General features: G+C 38.4%; 1 protein-coding gene and 1 long non-coding RNA gene across 2 annotated transcripts in view; one reads left to right on the forward strand and one right to left on the reverse strand.

The window, feature by feature from the left end:
- Positions 1-1,748, forward strand: part of ZRANB3 (zinc finger RANBP2-type containing 3) — a 269,676-nt gene extending 267,928 nt beyond the window's left edge. Inside the window, exon 21 of the mRNA XM_060152984.1 lies at positions 184-1,748. Coding sequence (XP_060008967.1) covers positions 184-282 — 99 coding nt within the window. The 3' untranslated portion in view covers positions 283-1,748. The remainder of the gene's footprint in view (positions 1-183) is intronic.
- LOC132522406 (uncharacterized) overlaps positions 1-14,265 on the reverse strand; it is a 39,036-nt gene that overhangs the window by 4,823 nt on the left and 19,948 nt on the right. The window contains exon 2 of the long non-coding RNA XR_009541193.1: positions 13,490-13,524. This is a non-coding gene — a long non-coding RNA (uncharacterized LOC132522406). The remainder of the gene's footprint in view (positions 1-13,489; positions 13,525-14,265) is intronic.

Here is a 14,265-nt window from a genome sequence, read left to right on the forward strand (position 1 = left end):
GACCTCAGAGCTACTGGAGTCCTCTGCTTGTGGCTTAGTAACCCCCTCATTGCAAAGCACTGGTAAATGAGTGTGTTGATAATGTATATTTTTTTAACAGAATACAAAGAGTTTTTGAGTTTCTGTAGCCAGTACTTTTTTTTTTAACATGTGTACACATGCATTTTTTTTTTTAACTCTTAGAGAACTGCAAGACAAGCCAAGGAAAGAAGTCAGGTGAGAAGACGATCTCTAGCATCAAAGCATGGATCAGACATCACAAGATATTTAGTAAAGAAATGAAGTATCAACATTTTTGAATAGAAGATTATGGTTCGTATGTGGAGAATTCAACATAAATTATTTTTCATGTTAGTGTAATTTTTTTTTATAAATTTATTTTATTTTCTTGACTGCGTTGGGTCTTTGTTAATGCAAGCAGGCTTTCTCTAGTTGTGGCGAGCGGAGGCTACTCTTCGTTGCGGTGCGCAGGCTTCTCATTGTGGTGGCTTCTCTTGCTGCGGAGCACGGGCTCTAGGCATGCGGGCTCCTGTAGTTGTGGCTCACGGGCTCAGTAGTTGTGGCTCACAGGCTCAGTAGTTGTGGCTTGCAGGCTCTAGAGCACAGGCTCAGTAGTTGTGGCGCATGAGTTTAGTTGCTCCGCGGCATGTGGGATCTTCCCGGACCAGGGCTCGAACCCGTGTCCCCTGCGTTGGCAGGCAGATTCTTAACCACTGCGCCACCAGGGAAGCTCTCGTGTAATATTTTAAGAATGAAAATTTTCAGAACAAAAATCAAGACTTCGACTTCCCTTTTCATGTTTGAAGCTTTTTGTGTTCAGTAGCTTTTGAAAGTTTTAACAGAAAATGAGATACAATACTAAATATTTCTATGATCTTCTTGATTTTGTGCAGACTCTCGTTTCGGTAAGGTTTTGTTAAGCTTTCAATTCCTTTGTACCCTAATTACAGTATTATGCATAGATTGTTTTTGAAAAATATACTCTCGATTACTTGAAAAACGCTGCTGGATTAGTATTGGTTCTGGACTGCTGTGTGTCTAAATGGAACATTGTAAAACCATAAGGGAAATTTCAGAGGCAAATCATCATTATTTAGGACTTCTGGGCCAATTGTGACCTGCCTGCTTAGTATGCAATAGAGACTCTTGTTCACTAAATGCCTCCAAAATGGGACTGGGGTACACATTTTGAATGTTGTCTTCTTTGTTTTATTTCTTAGCCAATTGTCTATTGAAAAGATGCTTTTGAAGATAAGCTAATTGGACCCATGGTGTTTGTGGACAAATTCAGGGGTTCTGGCTAAAGTAATTGTTAAAAATGTTTAAAAACTGAAAACAAAATGCCACTTAAACTTCATTTTTTAATTAGTTTGTTTTAATGCATAAATCTAGGCATACTGTCAAAGCACCCTTTGTCTCCTGGTTACCATTTTTTGTTCTTAAAATCCTGTTTTATTAAAAGTGTATTCCTGGAACCTCTTTTAAAAGGAATGATGATGATAAAACACTTTATACTGAAACATGATCAGATGGAGATATATGTTAAAGTGCAAGGGTAATATTAAAATGTGACTGATTGATATTCAAAAATAAAAGAGTGATGGTAAAAGAAAACCAAGGCATAATCCTGCAGTACGTCAGAATCATGAGAGCAAAGTGTCAGAACTCCACAAAATACAGGGCCAAGGAAGAACTACATTCACAAAAGTCCTGTTTGTAAATACTGTTTGGATGTAAACCACATTAGTTTGAGCACTCTTTAGTTTTAATTAGTAGCTAGTATTTTACAACATAGAGGACTTATTTTTATAAATATTATACAATCATGAACCTTACGGAGTTTTTATTAAGTTTACAGTATTTCATTGTATGAGATCCAATAGTATCGTTCATTTTATAAATTAGTTGGTCTTTCTTTGGCCTCCTTTCTGCTTTGCTGGTCAGGCTTTTTGCAGTTTTCTGCCTCATTACCAGGGTAACCTAGGATTCCTCACAGCTGAGAGCTGAGAAGCCAGCACACTGCTTTTCCTCCAGCATGAGGTGTCTGCAAGTGAGACTTTGGTCTAAGTAGGTCAGATTTGAGTGGAGCTTGCTCTTTAGATCAAACTAAAGTGGTAATTCTAGGGAGAAAATTCTTAGATGTAGGAACTGTATGATGGTTTGAGATGGAATGACCCATGAAGATGGTTTCTCTATTTGCCAGATTTCAAAATTCCAACCAGTTAAAAATGCTATAAGAGCATCAAAAAAATTAAAGTAGTTAGGAATATATTTAACCAAGAAGGTGAAAGATTTGTACACTGAAACTACAAGTCTTTGGCGAAAGAAAATGAAGAAGACACCAACAAATGGAAAAAATTCCACATTCATGGATCAGACAAATAAATATTGTTAAAATATCCATACCACCCGAAGTAATCTACAGATTCAATGCAATCCCTATCAAAATTCCCATGGCGTTTTCAAGTAGAAAAAAATCGTAAAATTTGTATGGAACCATAAATGACCCCAAATAGCCAAATCAGTCTTGAGAAAGAAGAACATATGTGGAGGTATCACTCTTCTGCCCATTTTTTGGATCGGGTTGTTTGTTTTTTAGATATTGAGCTGCATGAGCTGTTTGTATATTTTGGAGATTAATCCCCTGTTGGTTGTTTCATTTGCAAATATTTTCTCCCATTCTGAGGGTTGTCTTGTCTTTTTATTTATGGTTTCCTTTGCTTTGCAAAAGATTTTGAGTTTAATTAGGTCCTATTTGTTTATTTTTATTACTCTAGGAAGTGGATCAAAAAAGATATTGCTGCGATTTATGTAAAAAAGTGATCTGCCTATGTTTTCCTCTAAGTTTTATAGTGTCCGGCCTTACATTTAGGTCTTTGATCCATTTTGAGTTTATTTTTGTGTGTGGTGTTAGAGAATGTTCTAATTTCATTCTTTTACATGTTGCTGTCCAGTTTTCCCAGCACCACTTATTGAAAAGACTGTGTTTTCTCCATTGTATATTCTTGTCTTGTTTGTCATGGATTAATTGACCATAGGTGCATGGGGTTTTTTTTTTATTTTATTGAATTATAGTTGATTTACAATTTTGTGTTAGTTTCAGATGTACAGCTTCAGATGTTCAGCAGAGGGATTCAGTTATACATATATGTATATTCATTCTTTTTCAGATTCTTTGCTTATATAGGTTATCACAGAATATTGAGTAGAATTCCCTGTGCCATATACTAGGGTCCTTGTTGGTTATCTATCTTATGTAGAGTAAGTAGTGTGTGTATGTTAATCCCAAGCTCCTGATTCATCACTCCCCACCACGTTTCCCCTTTGGTAACCATAAATTTGTTTTCAATATCTGTAAGTCTGTTTTGTAAATAAGTTCATTTGTATCATTTTTAAAATTAGATTCCACATATGAGTGATATTATATGATATTTGTCTTTCTCTGTCTGACTTACTTCATTTAGTATGATAATCTCTAGGTCCATCCATGTTGTTGCAAATGGCATTATTTTGTTCCCTTTTGTGGCTGAGTAATATTCCATTGTAAAAATGTAGCACATTTTCTTTATCCATTTCTCTGTCAGTGGACATTTAGTTTGTTTCCATGTCTTGGCTATTGGATATAGTGCTGCAATAAACATTGGGGTGCATGTATCTGTTTAATTATGGTTTTCTCCAGATATATGCCCAGTAGTGGGATTGCTGGGTCATATGGTAACTCTATTTTTAGTTTTTTAAGGAACCTCCATACTGTTCTCCATAGTGGCTGTACCATTTACATTCCCACCAACAGTGGAAGAGGGTTCCCTTTTCTCCACACACTCTCCAGCATTTATTGTTTGTAGACCTTTTGATGATGGCCATTCTGACTGGTGTGAGGTGATGCCTCATTGTAGTTTTGATTTGCATTTCTCTAATGATTAGTGATGTTGAGCATCCTTTCATGTGTTTGTTGGCAATCTGTATATCTTCTTTGGAGAAATGTGTATTTAGGTCTTCTGCCCATTTGGGGATTGGGTTGTTTTTTGGGGGGTTTTGTTTTTGGTATTGAGGTATTTGAGCTCTTTGTATATTTTGGAGATTAATCCCTTTGTAGTTTGCTTTGTTTGAAAATATTTTCTCCCATTCTATGGGTTGTCTTTTCGTTTTCTTTATGGTTTCCTTTGCTGTGCAAAAGCTTTTAAGTTTAATTAAGTCCCATTTGTTTATTTTTGTTTTAATTTCTGTTACTCTAGGAGATGGGTCAAAAAAGATCTTGCTGTGGTTTATGTCAAAGAGTGTTTGTCCTATGTTTTCCTCTGAAAGTTTTATAGTGTCTGGTCTTACATTTAAGTCTTTAATCCATTTGGAGTTTATTTTTGTGTATGGTGTTAGGGAGTGTTCTAACTTCATTCTTTTACATGTAGCTGTCCAGTTTTCCCAGCACCACTTATTGAAGAGACTGTCTTTTCTCCATTATATATTCTTACCTCCTTTGTCACGGACTCATTGACCATAGGTGTCTGGGTTTATTTCTGAGCTTCCTATCCCATTCCACTGAATTTTCTCAAAAGCTTTTTCTGCATCTACTGAGATGATCATATGGTTTTTATTGTTCAGTTTGTTAATGTGGTGTATCACACTGATTGATTTGCAGATACTGAAAATAAATAAATTTTTAAAAAATCTATTAAGACGATTTATAGCCTAGTATACATATGATCTACCCTGGAGAATGTCCCATATGCCCCTGAGAAGTATGTATATTCTGTTATTTTGGGGTAGAATGTTCTGTATATTTATGTTTGATCTAGTTGGTTTATTGTATTGTTTTCTTTCTCCTGACAAAGAAAACAAGTCTTTGTCTTTTTTTTTTTTTTTTGGCTGCATTGCGTCTTTGTTGCTGCACGCGGTCTTTCTCTAGTTGTGGCACGCGGGCTTTCTCTAGTTGTGGCAAGCAGGGGCTACTCTTCATTGTGGTGCACAGGCTTCTCACTGCAGTGGCTTCTCTTATTGTGAAGCACAGGCTCTAGCTGCGTGGGCTTCAGTAGTTGCAGCATGCGGGCTCAGTAGTTGTGGCATGCAGGCCCTAGAGTGCACAGGCTTCAGTAGTTGAGGCATGTGGGCTCAGTAGTTGTGGCATGCAAGCTCTAGGGTGCGTGGGCTTCAGTAGTTGAGGCGTATGGGCTCAGTAGTTGCAGCGCACAGGCTCTAGGGCACGCAGGTTTCAGCAGTTGTGGTGCGTGGGCTCAGTAGCTGTGGTGCCTGGGCTCTAGAGCACAGGCTCAGTAGTTGTGGCACAAGGCTTAGTTGTTCCACAGCTTGTGGGATCTTCCCAGACCAGGGATCGAACCCATGTCCCCTGCATTGGCAGGCAGATTCTTAACCACTGCACCACCAGGGAAGTCCGTAAGTCCTCTATTTTTGTACTTATCTTCTACCTGTCTTTTCTATCCATTGTGGAGAATGAGATATTGAAGTTTCCAACTATTTTAAAACTGTTTCTTCTGTCATTTTTTTGCTTTATGTATTTTGATGTCCTGTTATTAGATACATTAATGAAGTTTATAATTATTTTACTTTCTTGTTCTATTGAATCTTTTATTAATATATAATATCCTTCATTGTCTTTTGTAACCATTTTTGATTTAAATAATACTATTTTGTCTGATATTATTATAGCTGCCCCTGCTGTCTTTGGTTGCTGTTTGCACGGAATATCCTTTTCTGTCTTTTCACTTTTTTTTTTCTTGGTCCTTTCACTTTTAACCTGTTTCTGTCTTTGGATCTAAAGTGAGTCTTATAAACAGTATATAGTTGGATCATTTTTGTTTGTTTGTTTCTGCCAGTCTGTATCTTTTGTTTGTTTTTTTTTAATTTTCTTGAAAAAGTCTCACTGTATTATTAGGTTATGTCTATTCTGATTTTTTTTCTTTTGACAATACTTATGGCTTTGAGACTGCTGGGTTTTTTTTTTTACATCTTTATTGGAGTATAATTGCTTTACAGTGGTGTATTAGTTTCTGCTTTATAACAAAGTGAATCAGTTATACATACACATATGTTCCTATATCTCTTCCCTCTTGCATCTCCGTCCCTCCCACCCTCCTTATCCCACCCCTCTAGGTCACAAAGCACCGAGCTGATCTCCCTGTGCTACGTGCCTGCTTCCCACTAGCTATCTGTTTTACGTTTCGTATATATGTCCATGCCACTCTCTCACTTTGTCACAGTTTACTCTTCCACCTCCCCATATCCTCAAGTCCATTCTCTAGTAGGTCTGTGTCTTTATTCCTGTCTTACTCCTAGGTTCTTCATAACCTTTTTCTTTTAGATTCCATATATATGTGTTAGCATACGGTATTTGTCTTTCTCTTTCTGACTTACTTCACTCTGTATGACAGACTCTACATCTATCCACCTCATTACAAATAGCTCAATTTCGTTTCTTTTTAAGGCTGAGTAATATTCCATTGTATATATGTGCCACATCTTCTTTATCCATTCATCCGATGATGGACACTTAGGTTGCTTCCATCTCCGGGCTATTGTAAATAGAGCTGCAATGAACATTTTGGTACATGACTCTTTTTGAATTATGGTTTTCTCAGGGTATATGCCCAGTATGGGATTGCTGGGTCATATGGTAGTTCTATTTGTAGTTTTTTAAGGAACCTCCATACTGTTCTCCATAGTGGCTGTACCAATTCACATTCCCACCAGCAATGCAAGAGTGTTCCCTTTTCTCCACACCCTCTCCAGCATTTATTGTTCCTAGATTTTTTGATGATGGCCATTCTGACTGGTGTGAGATGATATCTCATTGTAGTTTTGATATGCATTTCTCTAATGATTAATGATGTTGAGCATTCTTTCATGTGTCTGTTGGCAGTCTGTATGTCTTCTTTGAAGAAAAGTCTATTTACGTCTTCTACCCATTTTTGGATTGGGTTGTTTGATTTTTTGTTATTGAGCTGCATGAGCTGCTTGTAAATTTTGGAAATTATCCTTTGTCAGTTGCTTCATTTGCAAATATTTTCTCCCATTCTGAGGGTTGTCTTTTGGTCTTGTTTATGGTTTCCTTTGCTGTGCAAAAGATTTGAAGTTTCATTAGGTCCCATTTGTTTATTTTTGTTTTTATTTCCATTTCTCTAGGAGGTGGGTCAAAAAGGATCTTGCTGTGATTTATGTCATAGAGTGTCCTACCTATGTTTTCCTCTAAGAGTTTGATAATTTCGGGCCTTACATTTACGTCTTTAATGCATTTTGAGCTTATTTTTGTGTATGGTGTTAGGAAGTGATCTAATCTCATTCTTTTACATGTACCTGTCCAGTTTTCCCAGCACCACTTATTGAAGAGGCTGTCCTTCCTCCACTGTACATTCCTGCCTCCTTTATCAAAGATAAGGTGACCATATGTACATAGGTTTATCGCTGGGCTTTCTATCCTGTTCCATTGATCTTTCTGTTTTTGTGCCAGTACCATACTGTCTTGATAACTGTAGCTTTGTAGTATAGTCTGAAGTCAGGGAGCCTGATTGCTCCAGCTCCATTTTTCGTTCTCAAGATTGCTTTGGCTATTCGGGGTCTTTTGTGTTTCCATACAGATTGTGAAATTTTTTGTTCTAGTTCTGTGAAAAATGCCAGTGGTAGTTTGATAGGGATTGCATTGAATCTGTAGATTGCTTTGGGTAGTAGAGTCATTTTCACAATGTTGATTCTTCCAATCCAAGAAAATGGTATATCTCTCCATCTATTTATATCATCTTTAATTTCTTTCATCAGTGTCTTATAATTTTCTGCATGCAGGTCTTTTGTCTCCTTAGATAAGTTTATTCCTAGATATTTTATTCTTTTTGTTGCAGTGGTAAATGGGAGTGTTTTCTTGATTTCACTTTCAGATTTTTCATCATTAGTATATAGGAATGCCAGAGATTTCTGTGCATTAATTTTGTATCCTGTTACTTTACCAAATTCATTGATTAGCTCTAGTAGTTTTCTGGTAGCACCTTTAGGATTCTCTATGTATAGGATCATGTCATCTGCAAACATTGACAGCTTTACTTCTTCTTTTCCGATTTGGATTCCTTTTATTTCCTTTTCTTCTCTGATTGCTGTGGCTGAAACTTCCAAAACTATGTTGAATAAGAGTGGTGAGAGTGGGCAACCTTGTCTTGTTCCTGATCTTAGTGGAAATGCTTTCAGTTTTTCACCACTGAGGACAATGTTGGCTGTGGGTTTGTCATATATGGCCTTTATTATGTTGAGGAAAGTTCCCTCTGTGCCTACTCACTGCAGGGTTTTTGTTATAAATGGGTGCTGAATTTTGTCAAAAGCTTTCTCTGCATCTACTGAGATGATCATATGGTTTTTCTCCTTCAATTTGTTAATATGGTGTATCACATTATTGATTTGCATATATTGAAGAATCCTTGCATTCCTGGAATAAACCCCACTTGATCATGGTGTATGATCCTTTTAATGTGCTGTTGGATCCTGTTTGCTAGAATTTTGTTGAGGATTTTTGCATCTATGTTCATCAGTGATATTGGCCTGTAGTTTTCTTTCTTTGTGACATCCTTGTCTGGTTTTGGTATTAAGGTGATGGTGGCCTCGTAGAATGAATTTGGGAGTGTTCCTCCCTCTGCTATATTTTGGAAGAGTTTGAGAAGGATAGGTGTTAGCTCTTCTCTAAATGTTTGGTAGAATTCGCCTGTGAAGCCGTCTGGTCCTGGGGTTTTGTTTGTTGGAAGATTTTTAATCTCAGTTTCAATTTCAGTGCTTGTGATTGGTCTGTTCATATTTTCTATTTCTTCCTGGTTCAGTCTCAGCAGGTTGTGCATTTCTAAGAATTTGTCCATTTCTTCCAGGTGTCCATTTTATTGGCATAGAGTTGCTTGTAGTAATCTCTTGTGATCCTTTGTATTTCTGCAGTGTCAGTTGTTACTTCTTTTTCATTTCTAATTCTATTGATTTGAGTCTTCTCCCTTTTTTTCTTGATGAGTCTGGCTAATGGTTTATCAATTTTGTTTATCTTCTCAAAGAACCAGCTTTTAGTTTTATTAATCTTTGCTGTCGTTTCCTTCATTTCTTTTTCATTTATTTGTGATCTGATCTTTATGATTTCTTTCCTTCTGCTAACTTTGGGGTTTTTTTGTTCTTTCTGTAATTGCTTTAGGTGCAAGGTTAAGTTGTTTATTTGAGATGTTTCCTGTTTCTTAGGGTAGGATTGTATTGCTATAAACTTCCCTCTTAGAACTGCTTTTGCTGCATCCCATAGGTTTTGGGTCGTCGTGTCTCCATTGTCATTTGTTTCTAGGTATTTTTTTATTTCCTCTTTGATTTCTTCAGTGATCACTTCGTTATTAAGTAGTGTATTGTTACCGTACATGTGTTTGTATTTTTTACAGATCTTTTCCTGTAATTGATATCTAGTCTCATAGCGTTGTGGTTGGAAAAGATACTTGATACAATTTCAATTTTCTTAAATTTACCAAGGCTTGATTTGTGATCCAGGATATGATCTGTCCTGGAGAATGTTCCATGAGCACTTGAGAAAAATGTGTATTCTGTTGTTTTTGGATGGAATGTCCTATAAATATCAATTAAATCCATCTTGTTTAATGTATCATTTAAAGCTTGTGTTTCCTTATTTATTTTAATTTTGGATGATCTGTCCATTGGTGAAAGTGGGGTGTTAAAGTCTCCTACTATGAATGTGTTACCGTCGATTTCCCCTTTTATGGCTGTTAGCATTTGCGTTATGTATTCAGGTGCCCCTATGCTGGGTGCATAAATATTTACAATTGTTATATCTTCTTCTTGGATCGATCCCTTGATCATTATGTAGTGTCCTTCTTTGTCTCTTCTAATAGTCTTTATTTTAAAGTCTATTTTGTCTGATATGAGAATTGCTACTCCAGCTTTCTTTTGGTTTCCATTTCCATGTAATATCTTTTTCCAATCCCTTACTTTCAGTCTGTATGTGTCTCTAGGTCCGAAGTGGGTCTCTTGTAGACAGCATATATATGGGTATTGTTTTAGTATCCATTCAGCCAATCTGTGTCTTTTGGTGGGAGCATTTAGTCCATTTACATTTAAGGTAATTATCGATATGTATGTTCCTATTCCCATTTTTTTAATTGTTTTGGCTTTGTTATTGTAGGTCTTTTCCTTCTCTTGTGTTTCTTGCCTAGAGAAGTTCCTTTAGCATTTGTTGTAAAGCTGGTTTGGTGGTGCTGAACTCTCTCAGCTCTTGCTTGTCTGTAAAGGTTTTAATTTCTCCATCAAATCTGAATGAGATCCTTGCTGGGTAGAGTAGTCTTGGTTGCAGGTTCTTCTCCTTCATCACTTTAAATATGTCCTGCCACTCCCTTCTGGCTTTCAGAGTTTCTGCTGAAAGATCAGCTGTTAACCTTATGGGGATTCCCTTATGTGTTATTTGTTGTTTTTCCCTTGCTGCTTTTAATATGCTTTCTTTGTATTTAATTTTAGACAGTTTGATTAATATGTGTCTTGGCGTATTTCTCCTTGGATTTATCCTGTATGGGACTCTCTGTGCTTCCTGGATTTGAATAACTATTTCCTTTCTCATATTAGGGAAGTTTTCAACTATAATTTCTTCAAATATTTTCTCAGTCCCTTTCTTTTTCTCTTCTTCTTCTGGAACCCCTATACTTCGAATGTTGTCCCAGAGGTCTCTGAGACTGTCCTCAGTTCTTTTCATTCTTTTTTCTTTATTCTGCTCTGCCGTAGTTATTTCCACTATTTTATCTTCCAGGTCACTTATGCGTTCTTTTGCTTCAGTTATTCTGCTATTGATCCCTTCTAGAGTATTTTTAATTTCATTTATTGTGTTGTTCATCATTGCTTGTTTCCTCTTTAGTTCTTCTAGGTCCTTGTTAAATGTTTCTTGTATTTTCTCTATTCTATTTCCAAGATTTTGGATCATCTTTACTATCATTATTCTGAACTCTTTTTCAGGTAGACTGCCTATTTCCTCTTCATTTGTTAGGTCTGGTGGGTTTTTACCTTGCTCCTTCATCTGCTGTGTTTTTTTCTGTCTTTTCATTTTGCTTATCTTACTGTGTTTGGGGTCTCCTTTTTGCAGGCTGCAGGTTCGTAGTTCCTGTTGTTTTTGGTGTCTGTCCCAGGTGGCTAAGGTTGGTTCAGTGGGTTGTGTAGGCTGCCCTGGTGGGCAGGTCCACGTCTGCTGGTGTGTTTTGGGGTGTCTGTGGACTTATTATGATTTTAGGTAGCCTCTCTGCTAATGGGTGGGGTTGTGTTCCTGTCTTGCTATTGTTTGGCATAGGGTGTCCAGCACTGTAGTTTGCTGGTCGTTGAGTGAAGCTGGGTGCTGGTGTTGAGATGGAGATCTCTGGGAGATTTTCGCCATTTGATATTATGTGGAGCTGGGATGTCTCTTGTGTACCAGTGTCCTGAAGTTGGCTCTCCCACATCAGAGGCACAGCACTGACTCCTGGCTGCAGCACCAAGAGCCTTTCATCTACACGGCTCCTCAATTTGGGATGGTTTGTTGTCTATTCATGTATTCCACAGATGCAGGGTACATCAAGTTGATTGTGGACCTTTAATGCGCTGCTTCTGAGGCTGCTGGGAGAGATTTCCCTTTCTCTTCTTTGTTCTCACAGCTCCCGGGGCTCAGCTTTGGATTTGGCCCCGCCTCTGCGTGTAGGTCACCAGAGGGCATCTGTTCTTCGCTCAGACTGGACGGGGTTAAAGGAGCAGCTGCTTCGGGGACTCTGGCTCACTCAGGCTGGGCGAAGGAAGGGGCACGGAGTGCGGGGCGAGCCTTTGGCGGCAGAGGCTGGCATGACGTTGCACCAGCCTGAGGCGTGCGGTGCGTTCTCCCGGGGAAGTTGTCCCTGGATCTCGGGACCGTGGCGGGCTGCACAGGCTCCCGGGAGGGGAGGTGTGGAGAGTGACCTGTGCTCACACACAGGCTTCTTGGTGGCGGCAGCAGCAGCCTCAGTGTCTGTCTCATGCCCCTCTCTGGGGTCTGCGCTTTTAGCTGTGGCTAGTGCCCGTCTCTGGAGCTCCTTTAAGCAGCGCTCTTAATCCCCTCTCCTCGCGCACCAGGAAACAAAGAGGGAAGAAAATGTCTCCTGCCTCTTCGGCAGGTCCAGACTTTTCCCCGGACTCCCTCCCGGCTAGCCGTGGTGCACTAACCCCCTGCAGGCTGTGTTCACACCGCCAACCCCAGTCCTCTCCGTGCGCTGCAACCGAAGCCTCTGTATCTTTTGATGGAAGGGTTTGATCCACTTATATTTAAAGTTATTACTGACAGTGATGTCAGCATTCTCTCCCCTTTAATTTATAATTAATCAGACATCCATAACTAACCGAAAAAGAGTACCTCCACACATCATACCAGGAAACCCAAGAGATCATCCATATGTGAACCCAAATGTGGGTGGATTGTACCACGGAGGAAGCTGTGGAGCAAGAGGAGTTGCAGTGTAGCCAGCAGCAGCACAGAAGGCAGCAGCAGGTCCAGGGGTTGGTGGCACAACCTCTTTGGCAGACTGAGTAAAGAATGGAAGCAGTGAATGGTATCTGTCCTGTTGCACATCTGCAGCTAGAGGGATCTGCTGCTCTCTGAGGAGAGACCTCAGTGACTGGGAGGAGAGAAAGGAAAAGGAGGTAGTAGACAAGAGAACTGAAGAAAAGTGTCTACTGCTGTCTGCCCCAGGATTCTGGCAAGACAACCACCCACAATCCTCTACAACCCTCCCACTTGAGGATGCCCCTACTGAGCCATGGGCACACCCATAGCTGCAAGTGCTAAGTACAAACCTCCTGCCACTCTTCCACCGCCCCCCCCTTTTTTTTAACCACCAGCATTGTGTGTGTGTGTGTGTGTGTGTGTGTGTGTGTGTGTGTGTGTGTGTGTGCGTGCTTCCAGCCTTAGTGGCAGGTAGCTATTAGTTTTGTAGACTTCTATATCCAGTTCCTTTTCCCAGGTTTGGGAAGTTCTCAGCTATTTCCTTAAATAAACTGTCACCCTCTTCCCCTTCTCTTCTCCTTCTGGAATATCCTTATTCTTTTGTTGGCTTTTTAATGGAGTCTGATTGCTCTAATAGGATTTTTTTCACATTTAAAAAAGTGATTTCTCTCTCCTGATTCATTTCTAGTTTTCTATTTTCCAGCTTACTGATTCTCTCTTCCATCTGATCTCCTCTATTTCTAATGCATTCTTCTCACTTATCAAGTTCTTTAATTCCAGAATTTCTGCTTAGTTCATCTTTTAAAATTTTTATTTGGTAAAGTACTCCTTCTGTTTATTAATTTTATTCTTGAGATCATCATATTGCCTTTTACCAACCTTACATTGGTCAGAATGGCCATCATCAAAAAGTTTACAAATAATAAATGCTGGAGAGGGTGGGGAGAAAAGGGACCCTCCTATACTGTTAGTGGTAATGTATATTGGTACAACCACTATAAAAAACAGTATGAAGTTTCCTTAAAAAACTAAAAATAGACCTACCATAAGATCCAGTAACTCCACTCCTGGGCATATATCTGGAAAACACAAAAACTATAATTTGAAAACATACATATACCCCAGTGTTCACAGCAACACTGTTTCCAATGTCCAAGACATGGAAGCAACCTAAATGTCTATCAACAGATGGAGAAAGAAGATGCGGTGTGTGTATGTGTGCGTGTGCGTGTGTGAATTTAATGGAATATTACTCAGCCATAAAAAAGAATAATGCCATCTGCAGCAACATGAATGGATATAGAGATTATTGTGTTAAGTAAGTCAAAGACAAACATCATATGATATCATTATTTGTGGAACCTTAAAAAATGGTATAAATGAATTTATATGTAAAACAGAAATAGACTCACAAACATAGAAAACAAACTTATGGTTACCAAAGGGGATAGTGGGGAGTGGGGGGAGGTAAATTTGGAGATCGGGATTAACAAATACACACTACTATATATAAAATGGATAAACAACAAGGACCTACTGTATAGCACAGGGAACTATACTCAATATCTTATAATAACCTATAATGGAAAAGAATCTGGAAAAGAATATATGTATTATATATATATATATATAAAACGTATTAATATATGTATAACTGAGTCACTCTGCTATACATTTGAAACTAACACAACATTGGAAATTAACTATACTTCAATAAAATAATAATAATTTAAAAAGAAGATATATTACTGTAAATATACAGGCTCCCAACTCCCAAGCACCAAAATATATTACGCAAATAATAACAGATATTAAGGGAG

Source organism: Lagenorhynchus albirostris, chromosome 6, assembly GCF_949774975.1.
Source record: "Lagenorhynchus albirostris chromosome 6, mLagAlb1.1, whole genome shotgun sequence".
NCBI lineage: Eukaryota > Metazoa > Chordata > Mammalia > Artiodactyla > Delphinidae > Lagenorhynchus > Lagenorhynchus albirostris.